Genomic DNA, 27,805 nt, shown 5'->3' with positions numbered 1-27,805 from the left:
GGGGACCCTCGGACCTCCGCCGCCCCCGCGCACCTTGGGCGCGCTTGGCCCCGCTCGGAGGATGCGGGGAGGGGCGCGCACCGTCTCCCCCACCCTACGCCCCGCTTGCCAGGGCCGCCCCCGCCGCCGCTCGGCCTCCGGGCGCGCCAGCCCCAGCGTCTCCCTAGAGCGTCCGCCTTTTCGGCCTCGGGCTGGACGCAGAGGGAACGCGCCTCAGAAATGTGGGGACCCCTAATTCGGGGTCAAAGGGCAGTTGGGCGCCCCCTTCTCCTGCGGGGCGGGGGCAGTGGCGAAATTCCAGCTAAACCCAGTTTTACCAGGACTCAAGGCCAGGTGCTGATCGGCCTGGACGCTGGGGTCCGAAATTCCCTTTCACTCCCCCTGGGGCTGTGTGGGTGGGTGACCGAAGTCGAGAACACCAGTGACACTTTTTTTTAAACAAAACTTTATTGATAATAGTTTTCAAATATGTTTACAACAGCACACTGTTCAAGAGGAAGTTGCGTCCTTCGCAGCACACAGGTTGAATCGCCCCCGCGCCCACCCAGGGCCCCACCCCAGGCCTGAGAGCTCCTCCTGGGATGGGGAGAAAATATAAGAGGGACAAATGTGGGGGTGAATGGGGTGGCTCCCGACTTTTCTATTGAGAGAAAAAACCACAAATGGGGAGGGAGGGAGAAGGGATGATTGATAGCTGACAGCTAAGCAGAAGAGGAGCGCCCAGGATGGGGCAGTGGGGGGCGGAGGCTGCTGGGTGAATAAAACAAGTAGCCCCTCCCCAACAACCCTGGCCTTGAACCCGGGGCCATCAGGGGGAGGAGGGGCTTTGCCTCCATTTGCGGGGGCGGGGGGGGGTGCCTTCCCAACTGAGAGGAGGCTGGACATTAAAATCTCGCTGAGAATAAAATTAAGGAGTTTGGGGGGAGAGATGCTGGGAGGAAAGACCCTGGACTTGGGGCTCCCCCTCTATTTTTTAAGCGGACAACTCTTTGGCAGGGAGAGGGACAGCTGCTTTGTCTGGGTCCCGAAGCCCAAGGGTGAATACAGGTCTGTAGGGGCAAAAAGGGGTAGGAGTTTCCTCAAGGGGTTGAGACCCTTCCTGGCTTGGCAGGGGGACCCCCGGGAGCAGGGGGGGTGGGGGAGATTAGCAGCTTGGGGGAGAGGTTAGAACCCCAGCTCCTTCCTTTACAGTCTGCTTCCCAGCCTTGTTAAAATGGATTTGGGGAGGAGGGGCATGGGAAGGGGTGGGAGAGGAAGGAGGGAGAGAGGCATTGGTGGAACTTAAATAAGATTGTATATTGTTTTTTTAAAAAAACTCTAGCAAGTGGCCCACTGAACATGTCACTAAAATCCCTCCTTCCCTGGCAGGATTGCTCTGAAGGGAAGGGTAGCTTTTCATTCATTCGCTCTTAGAGAGTGGCGCCTGTGGTTTGTGCTGGGGAGATGGGGGGCTGGAGTTAAATTTGGGCCCCTCTTTCCATACCTTGTCCCTGACACAGCAGCATGACCTGGTCTGACTGGAAGAACTGAGAAACTCGTTTAAAACAGGCAGAAGTGGGCTGGGGTTAGGGGCCGTGGAGAAGGAAGGCAAAAGCGGTGGGAGAGGCAGGAGGGCAAAGGGGATGAGGGGGAGCAGCTGGTGTTTCCATCCCTCCAAATATCTGGGCTTCTGCTCCCCCTACCCTGGAGGAGGGTGGGGGTCAAATTAGATGCAAGGAACTCTGGGGCCCTCTGGCTGTTCAATCCAACCCTCCCACCCCCCCCACCAAAAAAAAAAAGAAAACCCATGGGGGTACAGGCACACCCCTAAAACTCAGAAAACTCCTTGCCACACTTCTCATTGATGGAGACTCGGATCTCTTCCTCCTCATAGTCGTCAAAGTTACTTGTGTCCCCAGGGCCTTTAAACTTTGGTATGAAGGGAGCTTCCACCTGGAGAGGGGTCAAGAACCACTCAGACCTCAGCAGTCAACATAATTATTGCTACAACAATAAATGTGAATGGGTTAACATTCATGAGATAACTTACTCTGACCCAGGCCTGAGCTTAGCATTAGGGTGTGGACTCAGCTTAACAGCCCAAGAACCTTGTTACAGCCAACTCACTGATGGGGAAATTACTTTCGGGGAGGGGGGGGTCTCCTGCCTAAGGTCACAGAGTGGCCAAATGGCTCCACAATTCCACTTCTTAACTCCTATTGCTCTAAACTGCCTCATCTAGATTGACCCAGACCCTGCAGGATTTTTTCAAACTCCTCTTTCCTTTCCACCTCTCCACTGGCAACACTCCCTGGCTCTTGGCCTTCCCCTCAGAACCCTCAGTACACGGGGGGATGGGTGGGGGGGCCCCACCTTCCTCTGGTAGATAGCAATCCAGTCAGTCGTGGCAAACCACTTGTGGTTCTTGATGTCATTGACCCCATTCTTGAGGTTCCCAAAGCGTTTGGTGAGGTCAACCTGCAGAAGATTCCGCAGCAGATCCTTCAGGTCAGAGCTGAAATGGGATGGGAACCGCACCTGGAGAGGGGGCAACACAGACAAGTTGGGAAACTGGCTCAGAGCTTGGGGAGCCCAGAACACTACCTTTACCATCCAAAGTCTTATCGGGTGGAGGATGCTAAACCGGAGTGTGCATCGGAAGCCCATTGAAACAGCTTCTTGGGCCTGCTGGAGATTCTCATTCAGGAGGTCTGGGTGGGGCCTGAGAAACTGTATTTCTCACTGGGTCATGTTGATGCTGCTGGAGAGGGGCGCACTTTGAGAACTGCTGCTCTAAGGTTCCCATTTTAGAGAAGAGGAAACTGAGGCTTGGGAGGGTTAAACAGCTTGCCCAAAATCACATAGAGGAGCAGGAGCGGGTAGTTCCATCTTGGGTCTGTTGGACTCTAGAACTTCCATTCTTAGCCACTGGTTCCTAAGGTGGCTCTGCTGGGGTCTGGGGACTTCTGAAATATTCATGTTTCCAAGAGAAATCATTGTTTTTCTTTTTCTCTCTATCTCTATATAGCTATAGCTCTTTTACTCTTTAAGGCTCAGTTCAACTCTTCCAGAAGCTTTCCCCAAATGCTTTGAGCCCACAGCCTTATAGACAAGCAGTCACTGGATTTACAGCCATGAGAACTGAATTCCAGCATTGCTCTGCCTGTAACATGCTGTGTGACCTTGACCATGGCCCTTAACCTCTCTGGGCCTGTGCCTGCCTCTCTGGCATGGGGCAGATATCCTGGGGTTACATGAAGGAGATAATCCCACTGAGGGTGCGTGGGAACTGGAAAACGCTAAAAAGAAGGGAGCCACGCTCATCTCCACTCCCGCCCTGAAACTTTTGTGGCTTTTCCTTTTCCTTGTTTCTCCCACCCCTGGGCCATTTTCTCGGCAATTTCTATTCTGCATAATGGCAGATACCTCATCTTCCCTTTTGTAAAAAAAATGTATTTATTTATTTTTTGAGGTGGGAGGTAATTAGGGTTTTCTTAAACTTATTTATTTACTTTAATGGAGGTACTGGGGATTGAACCCAGGACCCTGTGCATATTAGGCATGTGTTCTACCACTTTAGCTATTCCCTGCCCCATCTTTCCTTTCTCAGTGGCCCCACTTTGCAGTTGGTGATTCTCTCAACTTCCCTGAGAGGTAAGTGGCTGGTCCCCCAGTTCTGAGACAGATGAAACTCAGAGAAGCCAAGACATTTGCCTGAAATTTCAGAGCCGAGACTCAGAGACAGGTCAGCCCACCTAGGCTGAGCTAGGAGCTACTCCCCCATTTCCTGGGCCAGATGGAGGGATGGCTGCTCCTCCTGGTGAGGTAGGTGAGCTGAGGGCAGAGGTGGGGTTCCCAACCTCTTTTGGGATGAACCAGACATGTCTGTTCTCTGCTCTTCCAATTCCTCACTCCCTCAGAGTGCTGGGGTGGGTGCATCGGGGCCCCCGGCACTTAATGCGCTCCAGGGATCTAACAGTTTCCCCACCCCTTCCCCACCCGCTCTGAGTTAGGAAGTCTGCATCTGGGAAAGGAGGCAGGGGCCTACACCCTATGTGACTCCTGGGAGAGGTCTGGGGTGGCACCTGGGAACCCAACATACTCACTTTTTTGCTCTGAAACTTGTGAAAACTCATGCTAAGGGGGCTGAGTAGAAGCGAGAAGAGCCTCATGACAGGCCAGGCAGGAGTCTGGATGAGGCTTGGGGTTTTGGAAAACCTTGGGATTCCGACACTATGGGTCCAGGACCAGACAGCAAGGCTGTGTGAAGGGGGGCTTCAGCGAGCATGGCGGGTATGCCTGGCCTCACTGCCTGGTCTGACATAATGAACTTCTAGATTGTTCTGACAGCGAGCAGGGCTCCTCAGTGAGCAGGGAAGGGTCTGTCTCAGGGTGAAGCCCCCTCATCCGGGCCTCACCTTCCCAGAGACAATCTTCTCGTAGATCTGGATGGGCTGGTCCGCGAAGAAGGGCGGGTAGCCTGCAGCCATCTCATAGATGAGAACCCCCAGGGCCCACCAGTCCACAGCTTTGTTGTAGCCCTGGAGTGAGATGGGGGTGCAGGTGAGGGGAGAAGGATAAGGAGGGGGCACTGGTGGAGCAGGCCTCAAGGCAGCAAGAGGGGTAGGGAGGCGCCTACTTTACTCAGGATGATCTCAGGGGCCAGGTACTCGGGGGTCCCACACAAGGTCCAGGTGCGGCCTTTCACACGCTTGGCGAAACCGAAGTCCGTCACCTGTGGGCACAAGAATGGGATGTTGTCTGGATGGTGGGGGAGGGCTCAGGCCAAGGCCACTGGGGGCCGCCCCTCACCCAGCCCAGTTGGCACCTGAATGTAGCCCTGCTGGTCGATGAGGAGGTTCTCTGGCTTCAGGTCCCGGTAGATGAGATCGAGCGAGTGCAGGTACTCGAAGGTCAGGACGATCTGGGCTGCGTAGAAGCGGGCATGGGGCTCACTGATGGGGACAAGCAGGGAAGGGATGGGTGAGTGTGGGCGGCCACACCAGCAGGGCCTGCCCGCTCCCCAGTGGTCCAGCAGGTGGGCCTGTAGAGCTGCCTCCAGTCCAGCTACCCAAAATGCATAAGCAGAACAGCCTGATTCATATATAGCCCCAAACTGGAAACACCCCAAATGTCCATCAACAGAGGGCTGGAATCACAGATTGTGCTAGATTCATACAATGGAATCCTACCCAACACCACCACCAGGACAAATGATGAATATACCCAACAATGTGGCGAGCTCTCAAAATGATTATGTGAAGCAAGAGGAAAAAAGGGACAAAAGAATATGGACTGTGTGATTCCATTTATATCAAGTCCAAACCCAGACCAAACACATTTACGGTGTTTGAAGCCAGAAAGGACATTTGCCTCTGTTGGGGCAGTGATTTGCCAAGAAAGGCATTCGAGGGAATTTTCTGGGGTGGTGGTTACACAAGTGTGTGCAGCTGTCAAAACCCATGGAACAGAACAGTGAAAACCTGTGCATTTTATTGGATGGAAAGTGCATATCTACGTAAATAAATAAAATAAAACGATAGCACAAATTTAGAAATGACATAAAATTGCCCACTTAAATGGTGACACCTAAGTCACTATGTTTGTTTTCTGTTGTGGTAGTTGAGACATCGCAGATTCCTCAGCCCAGGGGGAACAAGAACCCACAGGGACCCTGAGAGGCCACTTCCATGGATGACACCTGTGGACACCCCCAAGCCCAGTGCGGCAGGGGGGGCGGCTGGCTCACCTGAATCTCCCGATCCGCCGCAGGTGTGAGAACATCTCCCCACCGGGCACGTACTCCATGACCATGTATAAATTTGAATTGTCCTGTGGGAAGCAGTAGTTGATCAGGGCACTACTCCCCCAGCCCTGGGCCCCATCTGATGGCCTGGTGACCTTACCTGGCAGGTGTTCAGAAATAAAGTGAGGGCAACAATCTTGGCTCCCATGTGAAGCATGTTCCAAGCACCAGGCACTCTTCTCACTGACTACCTGTCTCATTTCCTTTTGCCCGTGAGAAAGATGGGGCAGCCATCCTGCTTACCGGGGCCAAAAGTGAGGGCTAGCTCAAGGTACGCAGAGGACCTGGCCAGTGTACCCAGGGTGCAGAGAAAACTCCATGATGGCTCGTGTCTGTGACTATCTTGAGCAAGGCTCTTGGGGCCATAGTTTTGTCATCTGCCAAATGGGACTGGGATGGGCTACAAAATTTGTGTCCCCCCGCACCACGCCAAAATAAAAGTGTGAGGCTTCTTTTTAAAAATGATTATGAATTTCAAGACGGTGGCAGCTGAGCCTTAATCCAAGCGTGGGGCCCTTGTGACTGCTGGGGTCACAGACCCAGAGTGGCCTTTTCCATCTCTCGCAGTCATGGCTTGGGACAGCACCCCAAATAGCTCACGCAGAGTGCTCATGATGTGCTCGGAACTGTAATGGCAGTCCCGATTGTTGGGGACTGCTACGACCCCCATTTTACAGATGAATAGACAGAGGCTTAGGGGAATGAAGTTGCTCGCCAGGGTCACATGGCCAGGAAGTGCCTGGCTGGGATTTCAATCCAGGCTGAGTGGCACAGTTTGTGCAGCTGGCCACATTTCAGGTTCTTGCTGAAAACAGAGCGGAGATTTTGAGGGATGTTATCTGGGTTGGGTGACTTGCCCAAGGTTATCAAGCTGGAAGTTGGCAAGCCTACTTGAACTTGGGTCTGTCAGAGACCCAGACTCACTTGCCCCTGACCCCCAGGGGGTTTCCTTCTCCCCCATCAGTGGGCCCGCCTTCACAGGTAGCCATTGGTTATTGTTGGCCCAACCCCAGCTCTAGGAACCCAGAGGCTGCTCCACCCGGCAGTGGCCCTGGTTCGCGGCCGCTGGGACCCCACCTTGAAGGAGAACTCGAGTTTGACAAGGAACGGAAAGTTGACCGCCTGTAGGATGCGCTTTTCGTTCAGGGTATGCTCAATCTGTTTCAGCTTCACCACCTGCAGGGGTGGGAGAGGAGGGTGGAGAGGAGGCAGTGTGAGATGGTCCTTGTCTTCCCAGCTGCCCACAAGGAAGGGCGCCAGGGCCAGGCCTGTTCCTGCCTCCAGAATCCTTTGAGTGTCTGGGGCCTGTCAGGCACTGGGTTGGGTGGCTGACCTCATATGGCATGCAGTTCAGGGCAAGAACACGAGTCATTGGGCCACAGGGTCAGACTATGGTAGGAGAAGCTCAGGGCCTATGGATGCCCAAATAAGGTGCCAGTCAGGGTCTGGGGGAAGGGGAAGTCAGAGAAGGCTTCCTGGAGGAAGAGGCAGCTAAGCTGAAACTGAACTGACAGGCAGGAGTAGCACTCAAGGAGTGGGGGTTTTTGTGGGAGGGTAATAGCTCAGTGGTAGAGTGCATGCTTAGCATGCACAAAGTCCTGAGTTCAATCCTCAGTACCTCCACTTAAAAAAAAAAAGATGGCAGGGTAGGAGGCTTAAAAATACCTTCCCTGCATTTAGAGCACCCCCACACATCCACCTGAACCCCAGGCTAATTCCTCATCAGCTCTCAGCTGTCCCCAGCAGGTGTCTTATGTGCTGTGACAGGCACCCTGAGTGGTTCACACTGGGAGCATGCCAGTCTGGAAGCCTAGATGAGGGGAAGTGACTTGCCTAGGGTCACATGCAGCTAGTCGACGTCAGGCCAGCTTGTCACATGCAGGCGGCCTGGCCCCTCAGCCAGCTCTAAACCACTGCATTGGGGCTTTTTCTGTTTTGCTGACAGTTGTATCCTTTGGGTCTACACCTGCACTGTCCAGCAGAGTTCACACTAGCTGCTGAGTACTTGAAATGTGGCTGGTTGACTGGGAAACCGGGTTTAAAATTTGACGTCTCTAAAATGAAAGTTTAAAAACTGATACTTGATGTGGTTCCCAGATAACTTGCAAGCCTTTTGGAACAATTTGGCCTATGTTGGTCTACTTTTTCGTTTGTGTGTGTGTGTGTGTGTGTGTGTGTGTGTGTGTGTGTGTGTGTGTGTAGATAATTAGATTTATTTACTTGTTTATTTATTTATTATTTTTAATGGAGGTCCTGGGTTCAATCCGCAGGACCTCGTGCATGCTAAGCACATGCTCTACCACTGAGCTATACCCTCCCCAGTGCTTTTTTTATTTCTCTACTTTTCCTTGTCTTTCCAGTGCAAATTGACATCTGAACGGAGATGTGTTATGAGTGTAAAATGCACCCTGGATTTCTAAGACTTAGTAGGAAAAAAAGAATGGAGAATGTCTCATTAATATTTCTACACTGGTTACATATATTGAAATGATAATATTGCAGATGTAGCATCTTAATTACAACACACTGTTAAAATGAGTTCCTGCCTTTTTTTTTTTTTAACCTTTTAAATGAGGGGTCTAGAACATTTAAAACTGTCTGTGGCTTGTGTATATTTCTCCAGGATGGTGCTACTCTAGAGCAGTGCCTGGGGAAAAGTAGAGTCTCAAAAATATTTACGGAAAGATGGTCTGTATAAAAGCCACTTCCCCCAGGAAGATTCCTGGGGTCCTCGAATGAGGCAAGGTGTCTCACCCTACGTCCAGTGCCTGGACTGGCATTGGTGGCTACCCTGGAGGGGAAGCTTCCTGAAGGCAGCATGGTACCCTTCCCACTCTTGGGTGGTGAGGGCTGGCCTCACCTTCTGTTTGTCAAGGATCTTCATGGCAAAGTGGTTTCCGCTCTCCTTGTGCTTTACTAGCATCACCCGTCCGAAGGAGCCCGTGCCGAGGGTCTTGATTCGTTCAAACTGATCCAAATGGGCTGTATTCTGTAGGCAGAGGGGGTCCGGAGGGTCAGGGACTCCCTGGCTTCCTGCAGCCTGCTGGGCCAAAGTTTGGGGCATCCCCCCTGACACCAGCAGAGGGGGCCCTGAGGACCAGGTGGAGCCAGGCGGGTGAGGACGGGGCGGAAAAACAAGATGGTGGAGGGCGCATTCCTCAAGGCTGGTGGCAGGGGCCAGATCCGGCCCTGGCCTGGGGCCCAGGAGCTGCTGGCAGCTGCCTGGGGGGCAGGGGCTGCCAGTTGGAAGGGGGTTATGGGGTGGGGGAGCCCAGCAGAGGGTGATCAGGGGCCTCCGCCCAGGAGCCCATGGGTATCTAGGGAGCAAACGAGGGCAGGTCTGCAGCCCTCCAGGGCCCTAAAATCCTAGCTATGTCACAGGGATGCAGGTGGGGGGTTGGGGGGCCGTCAGCTCAACCCTCCCAGGGCTCTGTACCTCCCAGGGGGCTTACCTGAGCAGGATTTTCCCATTTTTTAAGAAAATCTTCTTTGGCTTTGGCTAAAAACTCTTTCACTGAAAGGGAGAGAGGAGAGTTAGTTGGAGACCCCATCTCGTTGGCCTGGGCCTGGGCTATTCCTGGGGGGATGCAGATTTGTGGAAAGTGGGGTGCAGTCGTCTCAGCCCAGAGCCTGACCTTCTCCCAGTGTCTTCGGATGCCCTGACTGAGTCTGAGGGTAGCCTGTCGGGGGGTGGGGGCTGATCTGGGCTGGGGCCTGGGCTCCCTTTACCAGAGAGAGGTAGGGTCCAGCCTGCACTCTGTCCAAAATGGGGGACAGAGCAACTTGGGGGTCACTCTCAGGGGGACAAAGGGCGGCGCCCAGGCCGGCCCACCCCCCCTCGCCCCAGTTCTGACCGGCATTCCACGGCCAGCGACGCCGCCGGCCGAGGTATTTATAGCCTCGGGATTTGGCTGCTCCTCTGGCCCCTTCTCTAGGGAGGCCAGGCCCTGGGTGGAGGCCTCTGGGGCTCGGGTAGCAGGCGCCCTTGGGGGGTTCAGCTGTTGCCTTGGCCCCTAGCTGGCCCCATTCCCGCCTTTGCCAATAGAGGGGCCCTCACTCCAGAGCAGGTTCAAGGGAAGCTTTGCCTGATGTCCGCCCCCTGCAGGCCCCTCTGCACCCCAAAGCAAACATCACCATCCGGCTAACACTGAAGCCTTCTTGGGGGACCCTGGGCTTGCTGTTCTGTGTCCACTATCTCATTTGTTTCACTTGCCAACTTTCCTTTTATCCATTCTCCCCATTTACCATCCCAGGAAACTGTGGCCTGAAAACAGGCATTCCCGCCAATGTGGAGAGGTAGCCCAGCAAAGCAGTTAAGGACCAGGATTCTGAGACGAGATCAAGTTCGGATCCTGGCCTGGTCCCTGATGAGCTGTGTGACCTTAGGGAACTGATCTCACCTCTGGGCTTTGGTTTTCCTCATCTGTAAAATGGGGACAATAATAATCATGACCTGGCAGGGTGATTGTGAGGACTGAATGAGTTAACCTTCGTAAAGGGTGTTGGACGGTGGCTGGCACAGGGTTAGAGCCATATAAGTGTTAGCTATTAATTTTACTTTTAAGTATTTTTTAAAATGGAGGTATAAATCTTAAGTGTGCGGCCAGATGTATTCTTACATTACGGACCTGTCCTTGTAACTGCCACCTGGGGCCAGGCGCATGGTTGTTCAGGGACCCTCCCTGTGTGCCAGCTCTGTGCTGAATGCTTCCTGTGTTTACTTCCTACACTGATGGCTCAGAGCTGCTCTTACTCCCGTGGTACAGGTGAGAAGACTGGCCTGGGATCACTTCCCGGGCCCCACTGCCCATGAGATTAACTGCTTTATTTCTGACTGGTCACCAGGCATCAGGGTGGCCCTTGGACAGAGCTGTCCTCAACCCTGATGTTCCTGGGACAGTTGCCATCCTGAGGGGTCCTGCACACTTTTACTTTGGCTTTGCCTATCATTGGCTTATCCCACCCATATACAGTGCCAGGAATCCCACATAGCCTCATGGGTAGCCACAACCCTGTCCCCTCCAACTGTCCCCAAGTCTTTCCCTCAGCGTTCAAAGTTAAGAGCCTTTCATGGGGCTACAGGAGTGGCAGATTCAGGAAAGACTGTTAGCCAGAAAAGCCCTACAAAGAATGACTGAGCAGAGGGGGTGATCAAGGAATGGCCAGGAATCCTAGGCTGGTGCCTGGTTGGGCCACCAACTGTCAGACCTCTCTAAGCCTGGGGGCTGCACCACATCCAATGCTTTCATTAGCAGAATCACCTTCCTTGGAAATCTCCAAACGTACACACTACATTCTGGACGCAGGTGGGGGTGAGGTACCCTTTTGGGTCTCTACTGTCACCCACCCAAGAAGTCAGAGAGGAGTGGGCTTGGGAGGAACCCAGGAGAAAGCCTGGTCTTGCTTCTCCTTTTGTTCCCAGCTGTCCCTGAGAACGGCCACATCCTGCTTTCCCACCACTTGGTGGGCCTGCGCCTCTGTCTGTCTGCTGGTGCCTCTGTCTGTCTGCTGGTACCCCACTGAGAGGCTCCACAGGGCACCCTGATCCTAGCACAGCCCTGCTCTAGCCTTTCAAAGTGCAGAACAGCCCAGGCTGTGTCCTCTCTGGTGCCATCGGTTTGCCAGATTTGGGGATGGGGCACAGGGTGTGGCAGTGCCAGGAAGAGTGGGCAGATAGAGATAATGATGGGGGGAATCCCAGCCAGGAGCCCCCATACTCACCTCTGCTTCCTGCCTCTTCCAGCAGAGGGTACAATGAGGGGTGCAGTGGGATAGGGTGATCTGGGGCCTGTCTGCCCCTGGCCAGGGAGGCTCACGGTGCTGGCTGAGGCTTAGGTGCCAAAAGGGTGTGGCGCAGGTAGCCCAGGAAACGGACAATCAGGTGGCCCCAGAGGAGCAGCTGCAGCCACAGCTGGAAGGTGGTCTCTGAGTCCCCACCCCAGCTCCTGCCTGAGTCCAGATCCATCCCAGGCTGCTCTGAGCTCTCCCTGGAACCTTCCCTTTGCAGAGAAACCAGGAATACACAGAGCCTCAGAGCTGGCTTCCTTGGGAGGGCCTCGGGGGACAGGGGAGGAGGAGCTGGTTGCCAGGGAAGCATTTATAGGTACCTGCTCCCTGCTGGCCAAGGTCTGTAAAGGCGCTCCTTGGCAGGAGGCGGTGGGAAGATTCTCCTGAGGGTGTCCCTCCTGGCTGGCCTGCCTGCCCTGGGGGCGGGGTGCTAAAGCTAACTTCCTTTTCCAGGGACTTCACTGCTCCTGGGCTGCCAGGCTCTGCCTTTCTCAGTGGGTGCTGGACTACCCACAGGATGGCACCCAATGTGCCCAGGGCGGAGCCCACTGGGCAGAGGGGAAGGAGTTAAGGCTCAGGCCCAGGCAGCAGCCAGGGGCTCCCTGGAGGTCAAAGAGGCCCCAGAGCTCCATTAATTAGCTGAAAGAGCAGCTGGAGAGAAAGGCAGGGGTGGGAGGGGAATGAGAGCCACCCTATTTTCTCTCCCAAGTGCTCTCTGAACCTGGGGCACCCCCAAATTTTGCTGCTCCGAGAAAGAAATGGGTACATCTAGCTTTGTCTTGCTCGTATGCAGGGGTAGAGAGGGGAACGGCATCCCGGGATGTCCTTGGCCTCTGTCAAACCTTGCCCTGTGCTTGGCTCTGCTCTCAGCCATGAAAGTCCAAACCGGAAACGAAATGCTAAACCCAGGGGTGGGGGAGGGGGAAGCAGCCTTGACCATCTTCCTCCTTCTTTTCAGATCCCAAAAGAAGTGGAGGGTCAGAGGCAGCTTCTCCTGAGAGTGCCCGGGCACCCATGGCTCCTGCTGACAACAGGAAGTGGCAGAGAAGGGAAACCCAGCTGGCTTCTGGAGTCTGCCCGCCTGTCCATGTCTTCTGCGGGAGGGGTGCCAGCTTCCACACTGGTCCGGATTTGATTTGGGCTCACAAAGAGAACATCTCTCAAAAAGCCAAGGCCACAGCAGAAGGCAGGGGCCCAGTCTCAGACCCCTGTAGACAACAATTTCAGGACCCTCTGCTCCCTGAAACCTGGTTGTCCTGGAAATTCTGGGGCAGGAATGCCCAGTATGGGCTGAGATCCCTACTCGGGGCTGGATGACTCCTCCAGTCTAGCTTGGATCCCTTGCTCTCAGCTGGACCATTCCCCAGTCTGAGCTGGACACCAACACTGGACTGGACCAACCTCCATTCTGAACTGGACCCCTATTCTGGACTGGATAATCCCCCAGTTTGAGCTAGATCTCAACATTGGGTTGGACGACTCCCCAGTGTGATGGACCCCTTCATTCTGTACTGGACCACTGTCTGTTATAACCTGGACTCCATCACTGAGCTGGACCAACCCCCATTTGGAGCTGAATCCCAACACTGAGCTCGACCACCCCACTGTTTGGGTCTAAGCTGGATACCCCCGACTCTGGGTGGACTATCCCCCTTGTCTGAACTGAACCACCCATCCCCCCTGCTCTTTCCCAGGCCCCCCAGCCCAGGGTTGTTAGTAAAGGAGGGTTTCCAGGGCCAGCCAGGAGCTCAGTCTTATCCTCTCCACCTGCTCCCTAAACCCTACTGCAATCTCTCCCTGACTTGAGGGTCAGATAGTGCCTGGGAAGTTGCTATAGCAACAGGGCTCAGCCTCACCATCGTTGGTATTAGAAGCCATCGCTCGGTCTTCCTCTCTGGGCACCAGGACTACGGTGGCTGGGAAGGCTCATGAGACCTGCTGCACCAGCTTGGCTGCCCATTGCCAGAGCCCTGCCTATAGGGGGAGCCAGTGAGTTGTGGGGTAGTGGCTGGGAAAGAAACCCAACCTGGGGGCCAGTGGCTGCAGGGGAGGGGCAGAGGGGACCTTCAAGTTACTGTAGGCCAAGTTGGACTAAGGCAAAAGGTGCGTTAGCAGGGCCCTCTTGTGCACCCACACAACTGCCAATGCACAGAGGCTGTCTGGCCCTCTCAGGCCTCTGTAGGATGTTAGAGGGCCACAATTCTTCCCATCTAGGGACCTCTTGGGACAATTCTCACTCTCAGAGCCTGGATCTTCTTTTCCCTCTGGCCTGGGGGTGGGGGGTGGTTCTGGAGGGCTCCCTCTCACGAGCCCTGTCCTTTCTCCTATGAGCTCTCAGGGGTGCTTTTGGCCAGGGCAGCCAAGGCCTGAGCCCCATTTAGCCTCCTGTCCCCAGGGCCTCTAGGGGCCACTACCGTTTCTCAATTCCTCCAGCTTGCTCAGGGCCCAGGGTTTGGTCTTTTTTCTCTGCCTTCTTAGCATCTTACCTAGGCCCCTGCCAATGGCTGTGGCATCTTTGGGTATACACTTCCCCACCCCACCCCAGGGTGTGTTCTACATCCCTGCCTTCTTGGGAGTAGGCCAATGCTGTCCTGTCAAGGCAATGGAGATGGTAGCACAGGGGGCTACAGGATGCTAGACAGGTTCCTACGGAGGTTTGGGCATTTTCCTTACTCTCATCGGGCTCGTGTCTGGCAGATGAAATTCAGGTGCCCCCTGCAGGCTGGCCTGACTACTACCCCTGCCCCCACCCGGCTCCCACCCCATCCTAGTTACAAGAGGGCAAATTTTGTCTAACTCCATCCTCTCAAAATCAGAGCTTGGAAGCAAAGAGGGGCTTCCTTCCTCATCCGATTTCCTTCTCTGGGAGCCCCTGCAAGGCTCTGGAAGGAAGTACAGTTTAGGGCGTTTCCCAAAATGTGACATAGGTCCCATTGGCAGGGCCTGAAATGATTTTAGAGATGTTTCACTTTTCTAGTTACTTTGTATTTCAATGTGTATCAGAGAGAATATAACTGGCACAGCAATCCCATGATTTAATTTATATTATTGCTTAGGACGGATCAAAATTTACATCTGGACGAAAGTGAGTCAAAATTTTTATTTTACGTTAACAAAATAGAAGTGAATAGAGTAAAAATCAGGGAGGCGGCTTGAGAATGTTGGAGATGGGAAATCGTGGGGTTCCAGAAGTTGGCTGGGAGGTGGATCTGATGTGAATCCTACCTCTGTGGCATCATCTATGTCAAACTCAGAGAGCTTGTTTGGAAAATTCGGATTAACAGTCCGTTATGAAAATTACTTGAGCAGACAGATCTATGGAGACCACTTAGCCTGGCCCATCCTGGATGCCCAAGACCTAGTGGCTCTATTTCATCTTGATAGTCAATTCTTGGATGTCCGGCCTGTGCTCTGAGAGACTTAGCGGTTCCTTCTGGAGCCTCTGATCATTTTCTTGGGGATCCTTTTCCCTGTGCAGCTTTCCACTTCCCCCCTCCTCACTACAAGTGTTTGATACGCCCTGAAAGTTTTCCAGGACTATGTCATCTCCCCAACTTTCAGCTGAGCCACTGAAATATATAGCTGTCTGCCTCCATCTTCCACCTCCCAGCCGGTCTCACCTGCTGGGGGCCTGGCCCCTCCCCCTCTGCCTAGTCCCCTCCAAGCTCATGCCTAGACCTTTTTTGGTCACTACCCACCTGCTCCTCTGTCATCAAGCGCTCAGCTACAGGCACTTGCCTCCCCGTCCCCCGCCCATCGGTGACATGTCAGGCCTCTCCATGGCTGCTTGGCGATTCTGAGTTCTGCCATTTGAATCCGTGTGGGAATAAAGTTCCCTGACTTCCATGCCTGGGTCCTTCTTGGGGGGAGCATTCAGGGAACCCAGATGCTGGGGTTTGAGACCAGTAACCGGGTGAGGACATATATGTACGTGGCTTCCCTTTTCAGCTCTGTTTCTGGGTAACTGGAAGGGGATCCTAGCTGAGGTCCAGCTTTAGGCCTGGAGTGATGACAATTTAACAGCTGGAGGAATTGAGGAAGGGGCTCAAGACCATTTCTGAAGGCATTTCCAGGTACAGAATCTCTTTCTTTGGCTGGCTGGAAAAGGCCACTATAATTTGGGGGCTGAGGGGGAAACAGGCCCATCTCTGGCTGAACCCTGGGAATGATCATAATCTATCTGTCCCTTGGCAAAGCAAGTCATTAGATGTCACTCACTACTATTCCCAACTGCCATCCCTCTTTCTCAAGCTGAATGAGCCTTGCTAAACCCAGACACTCTTCATCTCCTACTTTCCATCCCAAGCCAGGAGTGGGTGAAGGAGCCCAGGGGACTGGGTGAATGATGGAGCCTCAGTTGTGAAACAACCATTTATTGAGGGGCCCTCCAAGGAGCCTAGAGCTCACTGCATAGCAGGAGATGGGAAGGGGCTCTCTGCTGACCACCCTGCCCCCTGCCCCCCGCAAACTAGGAAACAGGACGCAATGGATTCCATCAAGATCGGCCCAAACTTGGCTTTGGAAGCACTGAAGCAGTTCTCGAGGTTCATAAACAGTCTGCTACCCCAGCCAGGGACAGACGCTTGCTTGGAGGAGGGAGCACAGGCAGAGAAGCAGAGAAGCAGAGTGACAGAGAGTGACAGGATGAGAGCGCGGCAGAGGGACCCAGAAAGATCCTGTCCCCCATGCCAAGGGACACAGAAGGGAAAAACAACGCTGGAGGTAGCTCTGGGAAATGCTCAGGGGGAGCAGAGTGGGTTTAGAGGGGGGCTGTGATAAGGTGAAGAGGGGAAGGGCAGGAGAAAGATGGCGGGGGCTGGAGGGGGGAGGGGTGTGGTCACCAAGTGGCCAAGGTCCCTCCGGTGGGAGGCAGACCCCATAGCACTCCCAGACTGGCAGAAGCCTGGGTTGGGGTATGGCAGTGGGTCCCATCCGTGGGAGAGGGGAGTGAGGAAGTAGAGGGATCAGAATCTAGGGAGAAGGGCCAGGAAAGGAGAGGGGGTGGTGACAGGGCCCCATGTGGGGCTCCAGCGGTCATACGTGCCATGGTTGGCAGTGACAGCTGGGGGGGCACAGTCTTTGCAATGGGGGGAGGTCTTTGGCACGGGGGTTCCTACAGGGTCCTCTGCGGGCCTTGGGCCCCAACCTTGGTCAGACAGCGCGAAGGAGTGCAGGGGGGTAAGCAGAGAGAAATGGGGGGGCGCGTGGGGGGAGGGGCCAGGCGGTGATGGACAGGGAGGGGGATGGCAGCGCGGGGCCGGGATCGGGGTCACGGCCCCGGCACTCACCGCTCTCCTGCTCGCTGCCCTTCTTGGCGGCGGCGGCGTTGCCCATCGCGGCTGCGGCGGCCGGGGCCGGTCCCGGAGCTGCGGCGCGGAGGGTGCTGGAGGCGGCCCGCGGCCCCGGAGCGCGCTGGGCGGCGGCGGCGGCGGCCCCTCGGGTTGGCTGCGCTGGCTGCGGCGCCGCGACCCCCGCCCAGCCCCTGCTTCCCGCGTCTCTCCGTGCCCGCCCGCCCGGGAACCTCAGCCCAAGTCCGCTGCTGCTGTCCGTGACGCCCCCGCAGCCCGCCGCTCATTGGCCTAGGCTTCCCTGACTGACGGCACTGAGCTGCCGCCCATTGGCCCTCCGCGACCCTCCCGCGCCGACATAGGCTCTCGGCCCCGTGACGCGCCCCTAGGACGCCCGGCCACTCGCGCGCTCGCAAGGCCTCAGCCAGGCGGGCCGACGCGCCTGGTTGGTCGAGGCTCCCGACAGGGCCCGGGGCTCGCCCAGCTAGGCCGCCAATTGGCGGAGGCGCGCTGTCCGGCAAGCCCCCCGCAGAACGTTCAGTGTCAATCCCGGGGTGAGAGGGCGGGGCGGAGGTGCAGCCTGCTGCCCTGGCCGGCCGGGTGGGGCGGCCGAAGCTGGCGGACGGCCGCGCAGCGCTCCGAGGCCCAGGAGGCGGTCCAGGCGGGCGTCCGCCCGGCCTCGTGCGCGCCGCAGTCTCCCGCCCCCGCTCAGTGCGGCAGCGGCTGCTGGCCAGCCAAGGTTGGCGCCGCGGCCCACCCCCAACCCGGCGCAGCCGCTGTCCACCTGCCAGCGGGGGAGGGGCGCGGCAGGCGCCGCGGGTCACAGGTCGTCGGGCCGCCGGTCGTCATTCATAAGGCCTGGCGCAGGATAGCAGCAGCAGGCTCGGAGTCCGGGCCGGGGTACTCTGGGTCTCCCTCAGCCACAAACCGAGTTTCAGGAGGATGCTGGGTTCCGAGAGCCAGGGGATGTTGTGAGAGGGGCGCTCAGTATCCATCCCTTTGCTGGGCGCCCACCTGGACTCATGCCAGTAGTATGAGCTGGCACTCGTTAAATACATTACTTTGTTACTACACTCCTGTCACATAGGTACTATTATCATCACTCCCATTTTACAGATGAGGAAGATGGGGGTGCAGCCAGGCTGAGGATTCCCTGTCTGGGCAATGCAAAAGGAACCTGCCTTCCTAGAACATAGTAGCAAGATGCCCCTTCCTTTAGGGTGCCCTTTTAATACACAGCCTGAGGAGGTCAGTGTCCCACTGCCACGTTACTGACGTTCGGGGCCGGATCATTCCCTGCCGAGGGGCGGGGGGCATCTTGTGCACTGTAAGGTGTTTAGCAGCATCCCAAGTCTCTCTGTCCACAGTAGAACCTCCGTCTCCTATGCCACTTTTGACAACCAAAACCATCTCTAGACATTGTTACATGTGCCCTCGAGGGCAAAACTGCCTCCAGTTGAGAACTACTTAAGTAGAGGAAGGCCCAGAGGTGATGGGAGGGGCGGGAGACTAGAGCCAGTCCTCCTGGGCTTGGAGGGGCTAGCTAGACTCAGGTCCACAAGCCAATTCACTGCTCTGTCTCTAGACTTGTACAACCTGCACCCCACCCAGCAGCTGTCTGGACCCACATTCCTAAGGCGACCAAAGTCTCAGGGAGAGGAGTCAGGGTTTTTCTGTGAATTATGGGGAAATGGCTCACTAGCCAAACCACTCCATCTGGGCTGTGGAGTTACAAAGTAAGGTTAAGTAAAATTTAATAAAAATGTTACTGTGTGTGTCCTTGGAGCACAGTGTTAATTTCTTCCTGCAGGTCAAGGTCAAAGTCTGAAAAATCACTGTTTATGCTCTATCTACGGAACAGCCGGCTTGCTTAAGTTTTGTCAAGAAAAACCCTTCCCTGGACCTCAGTTTGGAATACAACTATAACAATTAAGACTAGAGTAAGAAGCTGTACAAGGAGACAACTAGTAGTCAACCTGCTGGCTGGGGCAAGAGGCTCCCTGCTCTCCTTTAATGAAGAAAGATGGACAAAACTGCCTCAGCCCACCCGAGACAAAAGCAGATACAGTCTAGATGAAGTGCTTTTTATTTTTAGACCAACCAAACATATTTAATATAAAAACCCTTTAATATACAAACTGTAATCACAACAGCATCCACATAGCAGCGAGGGGACGAGGGTGCAGGTGGGGAGCATGGCGGCGGGAGGAAAGGTTTTCAGGGCCCCTACTACTTCCCTTGTCTGTACTCTGTGGCCTATGAGAGCATGAGTTCTTAGCAGAGGGCAGATCAAGGCAGCCAGAAGCAGAGGGGCCCTGATACCGACACTGGGACAGACCAAACACAGCAGGCCCCTCCAGCATGCCATCCTGTCACAGTGGCAGCCTCCAGGGAAAGCCACATCCAGTTAGGAGGTATCAGGAAGGTGGTTGTGACTGAGAGGAGAGTCAACCATCTTTCCTCAGCATCCTGCTGATCACCCTCAGGAACAGTTTTCCAGAGAGCTGTTTGATTGAAAAGAGCTAAAAATCATCTTAGGAGAGGGACAGAAACTAATTCCAAATCCACCTCTACAAAGACTCCTGGCCTGTGACTCCAGAAAGCTGGGTGGTTCTGCTCAGATGTTTGGGAAGGGAAAGAAATGACAGAGCCTTTGGCCCAACAGGGCCGGAGCCTTGCCAGGCATTGACCAAGAAAGCCTCAGGGCAGGCCAGCGAGGTCTGTGGGAAAAGAGCTTTGGGTCAATGGTACTCATGGGAGCACCATGGCACAATGGCCTGCAGGTGGAGTTTACAGTGCGCGTGGAAGACAGGAAGAACACAAGTCAGAAAGAATGAAGAACTCAAGTACCTGCTTCTTTCAGGCCTGGGCAGTAGAGGTGAGATGATCCTTCTGGGCCAGGGCTAGGAAAGACCCGAGGCCCCTTCCTTCCTCGGGGCCAAGTTTGACTGGCCTGGATATAGCTGACGGCCCCAAAGTCCTCAATATGGCCTCCACAAGACTGTCCGTGAGGCCTGGCTGCCCCCTCCAGATGTGCCAGGAGACTGGCCGTGGTCCCATCTGGGCCCAGAGTCCCACAGTTAGATGCAGTCCATGGAGTTCTCAGGGAGGAGGCCAGGGATGCAGCCAGGGAGACCCAAGCCCTTGATGGGAGTGCAGCTGAGGGGGAGGCCACAGCCCAGGGTGGGGTCCTGGTTCTCTATGGCCTCCAGCCTGTCTGTGTTGTTGTCCCAGTTGATATGGAAGCGGGTCACCCGGGGGTTTGAAGCCAAGATGTTCCGCTGGAGCTGGGGCAGGAAGAGGAACATCAACACTTGTTAGCACACCGTCTAGCTACTCCCATAAAGCTGGGGCATTCCCAGACCCCCACCGCAAGCCCAGGAAGAGCAGACCTTGCTTATTCCATCACCACCAACAATACGTGTAGAATGCAAGGGAATGCCTGTGCAGTGATTCAGGGCCGGGGCCTATCTAATCTTTATTCTGTGAGGCAAACTTCTGACAAACAAAGACCTTTCTCTCTCCTGTTCCAGCCCCATGCTGCCAGATCTGAGCACTACTTGAAAACTTTAAGAAGTGACATTGGCTTCCAAGTCCAAGGACTCAACTAACCCCAGGTGCAAAAGAGCCTGCCTATCTGAAGCAGGAAGTGCAGAGACAGGCCCCACCTGAGAGAAGTCTGGCTTCAGGGGTGGGTTCTCCCGCAGCTCAGGGTTGGGGTACTCGTTGTTGACATAGTAGCCCACTCGGATGAACTCCTGTCCATGGTAGGTGCAGGTGATGAGAACCACGGTCACACCCACGGCGTCGGTCTCCGGGATGAGGGATGGATTGGGGGCATCAGCCTAGGGGGAACATATGCTGGGCCTTAGCACTGATTGCCAGTCACGCCTTAACTGGTAATACGATTCTCAGGCAACACATCTTTACTGAGCCAAAAGTATGGTTTCTGCCCTTGGGAGTTTTCAATCGAGTAGGGAAGACAGAATCAATCATACAAATGGCTGTAAAATGCCAAATGTGACAGATGCCATCCAGGAGAAGTACATGGTGCTAAGGAGGAGTATAGTAAGCAAGGAGGAGATTGGTATAAAATGAGGCTGAACAGGTGGTCAGGTAGGTATCAGGGCAATCATGGCCTACTGGGCCAGTTCAAGGGCTTGGGAAAGACCGAGAACATTTAGCAAGATGTAAGTATGGCATCGCTCCTGTCTGAAAAGCTGCCTCTGGAGGCCAGTGGAGCTGTGATAGGAGGAGGTGTCAGTGGGGTCAAGGAGACTAGGCAGGAGGCTACAGAGGTCATCCTGAGAGAAGGACAGTGGCCTGGACCAGGCAGTAGAGAAAGACAGAAGTGGACAGATCTGGCGTGTGTTGTTACTGACAGGATCAGCTACGTAAATGGTGCAAAATGAGACCAATACAAAATGAGACCAATACAAAATGAAACCACGGAGCCTCCTGTTCAAAAATTGTTAAGTTTCAGCCAGTGACAGCAGAACATTATAGCAAGCGTGGGGCCCTGTGTGACTGCATGCCCAGGAAGCCGGCCCTGCTTGTTGGGTAGACAGGGCTGGTGGACTGGATGTAAGTGGGTGAGGGCTTAGGTGATGGGATGAGGTTGCTTAGACTGGGGCTGGAATAGCCAAGGTGGAAGTTAAGTGAATGGATTTGAGCAGAGGCTCTCAAACTTAAGTGTGCCTAAGAATCACACTGAATCTGCATTTCTGACAACCCCTGTGATGACGGGTTAGAGAGCCATTGAGCTGCTGCAGTGGATCCTTCTTATTCACAGATTCTGTATTTGTAAATTCGACTACTTGCTAAAATGTACTTATAACCCCCCAATCGATATTCTGGGGCTTTCACGATCATTCGAGGACATGCACAGAGCAAGGGATTTGAGTAGCCCAGTGTGTGTGTTTCCAGCTGAGGTAGAACGAGGTAACACTGTCTTTTTGTTCCAGCTCTCAGACTGTAAACGTGCTTCCTTTTTTGTGGTCTTAGTTTTTTTGCATTTTTTGTGTTTTGCTGGTAATTTTGCTGTTTAAAAGGGCCCCAAAGCATAGTGCTGAGTGCTGTCTAATGTCCACAAGAGCGAGAAGGCTGGGATGCACCTGACGGAGAAAATCCGTGTGTCAGATAAGCGTTATTCAGGCGTGAGTTATAGTGCTGTGGGCCATGAGTTCAATGTGAGTAAACCAACAATACTACTAAGCCAGGGAATCTTTAAACAGCGAAACACACAAGATTAAGTATTGACTGGCTAACAAAAATGTGACTCACTGGAACCTAACCCTGTATTCCCTCTAGTATTCACTAATTCAGCGTTTGCAGCAACTTTATAGAGCAAAACTCCCAGGAATAATGAGGCTCAGCTGTCAGTCAGTGGCTCCTGGTAACAGCTGTGACATAGAGGTGGAGGAGAGAAAGGTATTTGAAGCACCTTTGAGGTCAGACAGGGCTTGAGAGCAGAGCCAGGGTTTGAACCTGCACTTTGGACCACTGAACCACTGTGCGTGCTTCTGGGTAGAAGAGGATGTTTCTAGGCGTCAAGGCCTAAGGGATTCTTACCTGAAAGATGAACATGTGTCTCCCTGCTGGGACAGGGCCAACCAGCACCGAGTCTAGGATTTGATCAAACTCCTCACTTTCAGCTGAGCCAACATAGATGATCTTCCACTCTAGGTCTGCAAGGATACGGGGCGTTAAGGAATTGAAAGAGCTTGATAGCAAGGTCGGGAAGGGGGTCTTCTCGTGTTAGTTTTGGAATAAGTCCTTAATGCACATAGATTTTTATACCCAAGAACACCTGACATCCACTGGGTATTATATGCCAGGACTGTGGTCCTGAACACTGGGGGAGGTGCAAAGCTCTATTTCCAGTGGGAAAATTTCTCCTGTGAGCCTAGCTTTGCCAGATGACCTTGACCCTGCACCTCTGGGGAAAATCGGGCCTCGTAGAGCCTGAGGGTGAACTCTATGGCAGAGGTTGAATTAAGAGCCACGTGATGGAGGCACAGAGGCGGGCCGAGGAGGGAATGGCAGGGATTTGGGCCATTTCAGGGCCCTGCCCTCTGGGTGCTGGGATAGGAAGCAGCATCCTCTTTCACACACAGGGACCGGTGCCACCGAACTGAGTAGATCCCTCGACAACTGGGGCAGGGCAGTAGACTGCAGTCCAGCAGGAGAGCCAGCCGGCAGGAGAGGGAAGACAAGGTCGCTGGGGGAGCCGGCCAGTTCCCAGGTCCTCCAAACCCGGCACCAAGTCCTGCCTGCTCTCAGACATTCGGGCAACAGTGACTCGGTCGACAAATGTGGCATCATAAGTCAAATCCTCTGAACCCCAACTTTCTTGCATCCTGTCCAGTAGGGGGACCCCCATGCCTGGGTATGTTCCAGCAAGATAAAAGGAAAAGGGCTTAATGAGACCCTGCCCATCAATCACAGGAAATTCCCAGTGACTGTGGCTGCTTGCTGGAGGTCCAAGTGTATCAGGGACAAGGTCACGCTAGTACAGGGAAATTTGGCAAGAGACCTGAAACTTATTTTAGGTTCTTTGAAATTACACAACCCATGGCTCCAGCAGCCGGGGAAAGTTTCACAAGTGGCAATTTTCACAGGAAGCAAACTGTTCCTTGGTCCCATAAGAGCATCCAACTTTGGAAGTACAGCAATGCCGGGCCATGACTAGGGAGGTTTGTCACCTGAGCTCCAAGCTCTTCCTCGACACACTGGCTTCACATCCCTTTGCAGTTTATATACAGGCCTTCTACTCAGAGACCCTAGCAGGTCTGTAGGATATGGTGGCCACTGGGCTCACTGGGATTCAGTCAAACTCATCTCTTATTATTTGTAGGGAGGAGTTAAGTTTATTGATTTGTTTTTGTTACAAGTAGTGACAAAATTAGATACAACATGTTTTTGGACGAAGAGAAAACAAGCTAGCTTTGTTCTCACTCTTCCAACAAGCTCTATCATTTGGTATCTTTCCTTCTGGCCTTTTCCCCCATCACCAGTGGAGTCACGGAACATGCATGTGCATTTAACTAATGTGCTGGGGGGAAACAAAGATTTAAATAGCACACAGGCCTTGGTGTATGCCATGGGCGCTCCGTGTTCAATACAGTTGGCAAAACCTAAACAAAGACTGTGGGTGCAGACCGGAAGAGAGAAACGCAGGCAGCCAGGTAAACGGGCTGCAATGGCTCCCTCTGCACAAGCCGGAAAGAAACCAGAGAATTAACCAAGGACCACAGAGAAATCCTGACTCAAAGAGTTAGAGGAACTGATAAAATCGTCTATGGAAGAGAGAAGATGACTGAAATGAGGACCTACAAGTTGGAATCTCCTTAAACCTGCTAAAGCTGTAAGCAAAAGCGTACTTAAGCGATTCCAGTTTTGAATTAGATATGGGGCATCAATCACCTACACAGCACAAGCTCATTTCTAGTGAGGACAGGACACGATTGCACACACGTGACATTGTGTACCTAACCTTCCAAGCAATTTCAAGGGTAAATTGACTATGTTAAGTTTTGTTTTTATGCCTTAGCTTTATAATCTAACCACTGCATAAGATGCTCCTCCACCATGTATGAAAACAAAACTAAAACCAACAATAAAAGACATGTAAAAAAAATTATCGTAGTTGAACTAGCTGGAGAATCTGTTTCCTGCCTTAAGAAAAAAACACAAAAAAACAAAAAAACTTATCTAGTAGGTATTTTTGTGTATCACTTTGCCTTTGTTTGTATCATACAGATAAACCTTGGCCTGACCACTGCATGTTAGGTGTGGGTCAGAACGTCTGGATCCAAGACTTGTTCAAGCAGTATCTGTTGAATTCCTCAACCAAATAGGGGAACAGCACATCTAATGTGTTGACTGTGGACCAACGCGTTGGAAGCATCTATTTCCAGATGCTGAGAAGAGAGAGCAAAAGGGGTTTGGAGCCCTTGGGATAATTGGTCAACTGACTGAATGGTGGCTGGTGTTCAGAGCTTCAGTCACCAGTGTCAAGGTGACAAGACTGACTGAGATTTCTCCAAGATCTAAGAGACTTCTAAAGCCAGGCTCACTCCATCTGTTTGGGAGACAGGAAACAAGTTCTCTCTGCTCTGTGGGAAGAGGCAGAAAGCAAGTTGGCAGGTCAGAGTTAAGGAGAGCCCTAGGGCTATAGCCAAGGAGTCTCAACTTCCAGGCCAGAGTTGGCTTTCCAACTGGAATTTCTCTGAACAAAAGCTTTATTGTCCAGGTATAATTAATAATAGCACCCCATTTTCCCCTTTTGACAGTGTTCTTATGTGGAAACAAATTCTATGCTCAGTCCTATTTATGCTGCACTTCTAAAATAGGGGATGCAATCTTTCTTTACCAGGTTATAGAAAAGATAAAGAACCCTGGACAGAGAACTCAAAGACAAGACCTAGCGTCAATAATTCTACAAACCGGCTATGTGACCTTGGAGAAGTCATTCCATTTCTCTCTATTAAAAAATAATGACCAGCAGGTTGACTTTAGTCTTTCCTGCTCTCATTCTATGAACAAAATAGTAAAGTAACAGAGCAGGGGCGTTGTAGGAATAAAAGTGCTAGATAATGACCATGCAACCATTTTTAAATGCAGGGAGCACAAACAGGCTGATTGAAACTTGATCTCCTGCCATCTGGGAACTGTGAATCCCTTAACCTATTAGCTCCTTACATCTCCTCCTGGCTTTAAAATTAAATCTTATTCCACAGGGTCATTCTATACTTTATTTATTTATTTACACCCTGTCTTGTTCCAAAAAGGATTTAACTGGGCTTATTCTATAGTTAGTCACAAGTAGACTCCTTAATTTAAAAAGGAGAGAAACCAGGGAGAGACTGATCCATTGGCCCAGCCCAAGCACACACACACATCAAAACTGCATCAACCCCAGCCTGGTCCAAGTGGCCGATCTGCGGGCAAACCACCTGCCTACCACTGAGAGGTGCTAGTTAGCACCCCCCTGGCCTCACAGAACTCCACCCGCTTGGCTGCTGCCTCTTCTCTTTTAACCACCAAGTGAAGTGGTCAAATGGAGTACTTCCTCCTGAAAGTGGTGCCAAGACTCACTCAATGACCTGAGATTTTTCGATTTTTATAGACCTTTACTTGAAAGGTCTTTTCCTCTTTGTGGCTCCCGTCTTCTCATCTGTGAGATGAGAGCCATGTCCACCTTTATCGCACAGAAGAATAAGTACATCTGTGAAAGCACCTTGGAAAAGATACACAAAAGGTTGTGACCTCCCAGCTGATTGTTTAAAGCCTGATCCTGCCAGGGCTCAACCTGGCACACCCACCCCCAAGACTAGGTCAGACCATCAAAAGTGTTGGGATTCTGCTGCAGTAGGTCAGCAGGAATCTGGCCAGCAAACAGTAGGAAACTGCTAATGCTCTCCTGGCCAGGCCGCCCCTCAGATTTGAGTGTGATCATTGAAGTCCACAGAGAGGCGGGAGGAACAGGAGCTGGGGAGACCGGTTATCTTCAAAGCCTGAAGCCAGAAGCCAGGCCATACTCCCCAGGTGGAGCAGAGGGCTGGGGCCAGACTAAGGAGGGAAGCCTGGTTAAAGGTGTAGAAAACAAACAGAAGTGGGTGAAGTTGGGGTTGTTTAAATATCAGCAGGTAGGGGAGGAGATTATGGGGAGACAAATGGGGAGGTGGAGGTGAGTGAGGTCTTGCCATAGGAAGAGAGGGTCTTCACAGGGAAAATGGGGAAGGGGGCTGAGATTTCCATATGGGAAATAGGAGGGGGCTGGGGTTTCCGTAGGAGAAATTTGAGGGGGCTGGATGTTGGGGTTCCAATAGAAAAAAAATTAGGCGGAGTGTCTCGTTACAGGGGAAAAGGAATTGGTGGGGAAGACTGGGTGGCTGGAATGGCAATCTGCTCATACAGAAATAGAAGGTGGGGGTGTTTCTTACTACAGGGAAGACGGGGTGGCTGAGGATCTCTGCAGGTTAAAGAAAGGAGGCTGAGGTCTCAACATAGTAAACGGGTGTCCAGGAGGAGCGCCACAGGAGAAAGAGGAGGATGATGAGGTCTCCACGGGGGAGAACGGGAGTAATCGTGAGGGTGGGGGGTGGGGGTAGTCTCCAAAGGGAGGTTGGGGCTGGAGGGGGGTTGGTTCACGGGAGATCGGGGTTTGGGGAGAAGGGGTGTGTTTCACAGGGTTGGCCTCCGGGTAGTCTCCAAGGGAAGGTCGGGGTTGGCCTAGGGGAGGGGGGTGTCTCCACACAGGCCCAGTCTCACCGTCCGCCAGGGCCTCATTGCACTCGAAGCTGATCTCGAACCGGAAGGGGCTGTGGAAAGGGCTCGGATTCTCCAGCACCGCCACGTTCAGCACCGACACCTTGGCCATCGCCTCGTCGGGCAGCGGCTGAGGCTAGAGCTGGGGCTAAGCCCGCGTCTGGTTCCCGTAGGGTCAGCAGAGCAGCGTTGCCCAAATCCACTCCCGCCTCTTCTGACCGCGGTCTGAAGTGCGTATCTTGTCCGCGCGCCTCCTTCAAATAGCCGGCCCCACCTTCTGGCCAATCACCGTCAACGCTCCCCGACGGCGCGAGCACTCCCTCAGCCAATCCTGGAGCGCCGGTCGGCGCGCGCTGACTACCGGGACCAATCCGTGGAGCTCCCTCTCCAGGATGCGGGAGGGAGGTGGGACCTTTTCTTAGCTTCTTTGGGTGTCCGCCGGGAACCAATCCCCAGAGTCTCCGACTCGGAAGTCAAGGGCGGGGTGGGCGGGGTCAGAGCGCGGGGCTCCTCCTGGCCAATCCCGAGGGCCCCCGCACTAGGGTGTTCGGCGCTTAGCCCCGCCCTTCCGGGAGACGCATTCAGCAGTGGGCAACGCTGCCAACCGCCGAGCGGTGGCGCGCGGCGCTCGCTCAAGAGGGCGGGAAGGGCGGTGCTTGACCCGCGGTGATTG

At 53.6% G+C, this 27,805-nt stretch overlaps 3 protein-coding genes across 4 annotated transcripts; all 3 read right to left on the bottom strand.

The window, feature by feature from the left end:
- Positions 1-884: 884 nt before the first annotated feature.
- On the bottom strand, positions 885-17,155 carry PRKACA (protein kinase cAMP-activated catalytic subunit alpha). 2 transcript variants are annotated; one of them, XM_072947536.1, is made up of 11 exons: positions 16,861-17,155; positions 13,429-13,546; positions 9,238-9,299; positions 8,646-8,774; positions 6,863-6,961; positions 5,729-5,811; positions 4,808-4,934; positions 4,619-4,714; positions 4,398-4,520; positions 2,353-2,517; positions 885-1,932 (listed from the first exon to the last, which is right to left on the bottom strand). In XM_072947536.1, exons 2-11 carry the CDS (start codon positions 13,448-13,450, stop codon positions 1,807-1,809), a joined length of 1,032 nt encoding a protein of 343 aa, XP_072803637.1. In that variant the 5' UTR covers positions 13,451-13,546; positions 16,861-17,155; the 3' UTR covers positions 885-1,806. The 2 variants fall into 2 exon arrangements, with proteins under 2 accessions (XP_072803637.1, XP_072803636.1); XM_072947535.1 differs by lacking the exon at positions 13,429-13,546 and having other exon boundaries at positions 16,861-17,154.
- SMIM46 (small integral membrane protein 46) lies at positions 9,352-13,418 on the bottom strand. The gene has a single exon (XM_072947537.1). It carries the CDS (start codon positions 11,880-11,882, stop codon positions 11,598-11,600), a length of 285 nt encoding a protein of 94 aa, XP_072803638.1. The 5' UTR covers positions 11,883-13,418; the 3' UTR covers positions 9,352-11,597.
- A 1,775-nt stretch (positions 17,156-18,930) lies between the features above and the next one.
- ASF1B (anti-silencing function 1B histone chaperone) lies at positions 18,931-27,394 on the bottom strand. The gene is made up of 4 exons (XM_006206207.4): positions 27,136-27,394; positions 22,432-22,547; positions 20,529-20,705; positions 18,931-20,147 (listed from the first exon to the last, which is right to left on the bottom strand). The coding sequence occupies exons 1-4, from the start codon at positions 27,242-27,244 to the stop codon at positions 19,941-19,943; spliced, it is 609 nt and encodes a 202-aa protein (XP_006206269.1). The 5' UTR covers positions 27,245-27,394; the 3' UTR covers positions 18,931-19,940.
- Positions 27,395-27,805: the final 411 nt, after the last annotated feature.

The sequence above is a fragment of the Vicugna pacos genome, chromosome 22 (assembly GCF_048564905.1).
Source record: "Vicugna pacos chromosome 22, VicPac4, whole genome shotgun sequence".
Taxonomy (NCBI): Eukaryota; Metazoa; Chordata; class Mammalia; order Artiodactyla; family Camelidae; genus Vicugna; species Vicugna pacos.
This window is presented reverse-complemented; position numbering and strand designations above follow the sequence as displayed.

Bases quoted from the DNA above. Each gene is read 5' to 3' on its own strand.
- ASF1B (XM_006206207.4), bottom strand. From the start codon at position 27,244: ATGGCCAAGGTGTCGGTGCTGAACGTGGCGGTGCTGGAGAATCCGAGC. The intron at 22,548-27,135 runs GTGAGACTGGGC...GTATCCTTGCAG, and splicing joins CAATGAGGCCCTGGCGGACG to ACCTAGAGTGGAAGATCATC. The intron at 20,706-22,431 runs GTAAGAATCCCT...TGTTCCCCCTAG, and splicing joins GACACATGTTCATCTTTCAG to GCTGATGCCCCCAATCCATC.
- PRKACA (XM_072947535.1), bottom strand. From the start codon at position 16,906: ATGGGCAACGCCGCCGCCGCCAAGAAGGGCAGCGAGCAGGAGAGCG. The intron at 4,935-5,728 runs GTGAGCCAGCCG...TGTCCCCATCAG, and splicing joins CGGCGGATCGGGAGATTCAG to TGAGCCCCATGCCCGCTTCT. The intron at 1,933-2,352 runs GTGGGGCCCCCC...ACCCCTCTCCAG, and splicing joins TTGCTATCTACCAGAGGAAG to GTGGAAGCTCCCTTCATACC.
- SMIM46 (XM_072947537.1), bottom strand. From the start codon at position 11,882: ATGCTTCCCTGGCAACCAGCTCCTCCTCCCCTGTCCCCCGAGGCCCTC.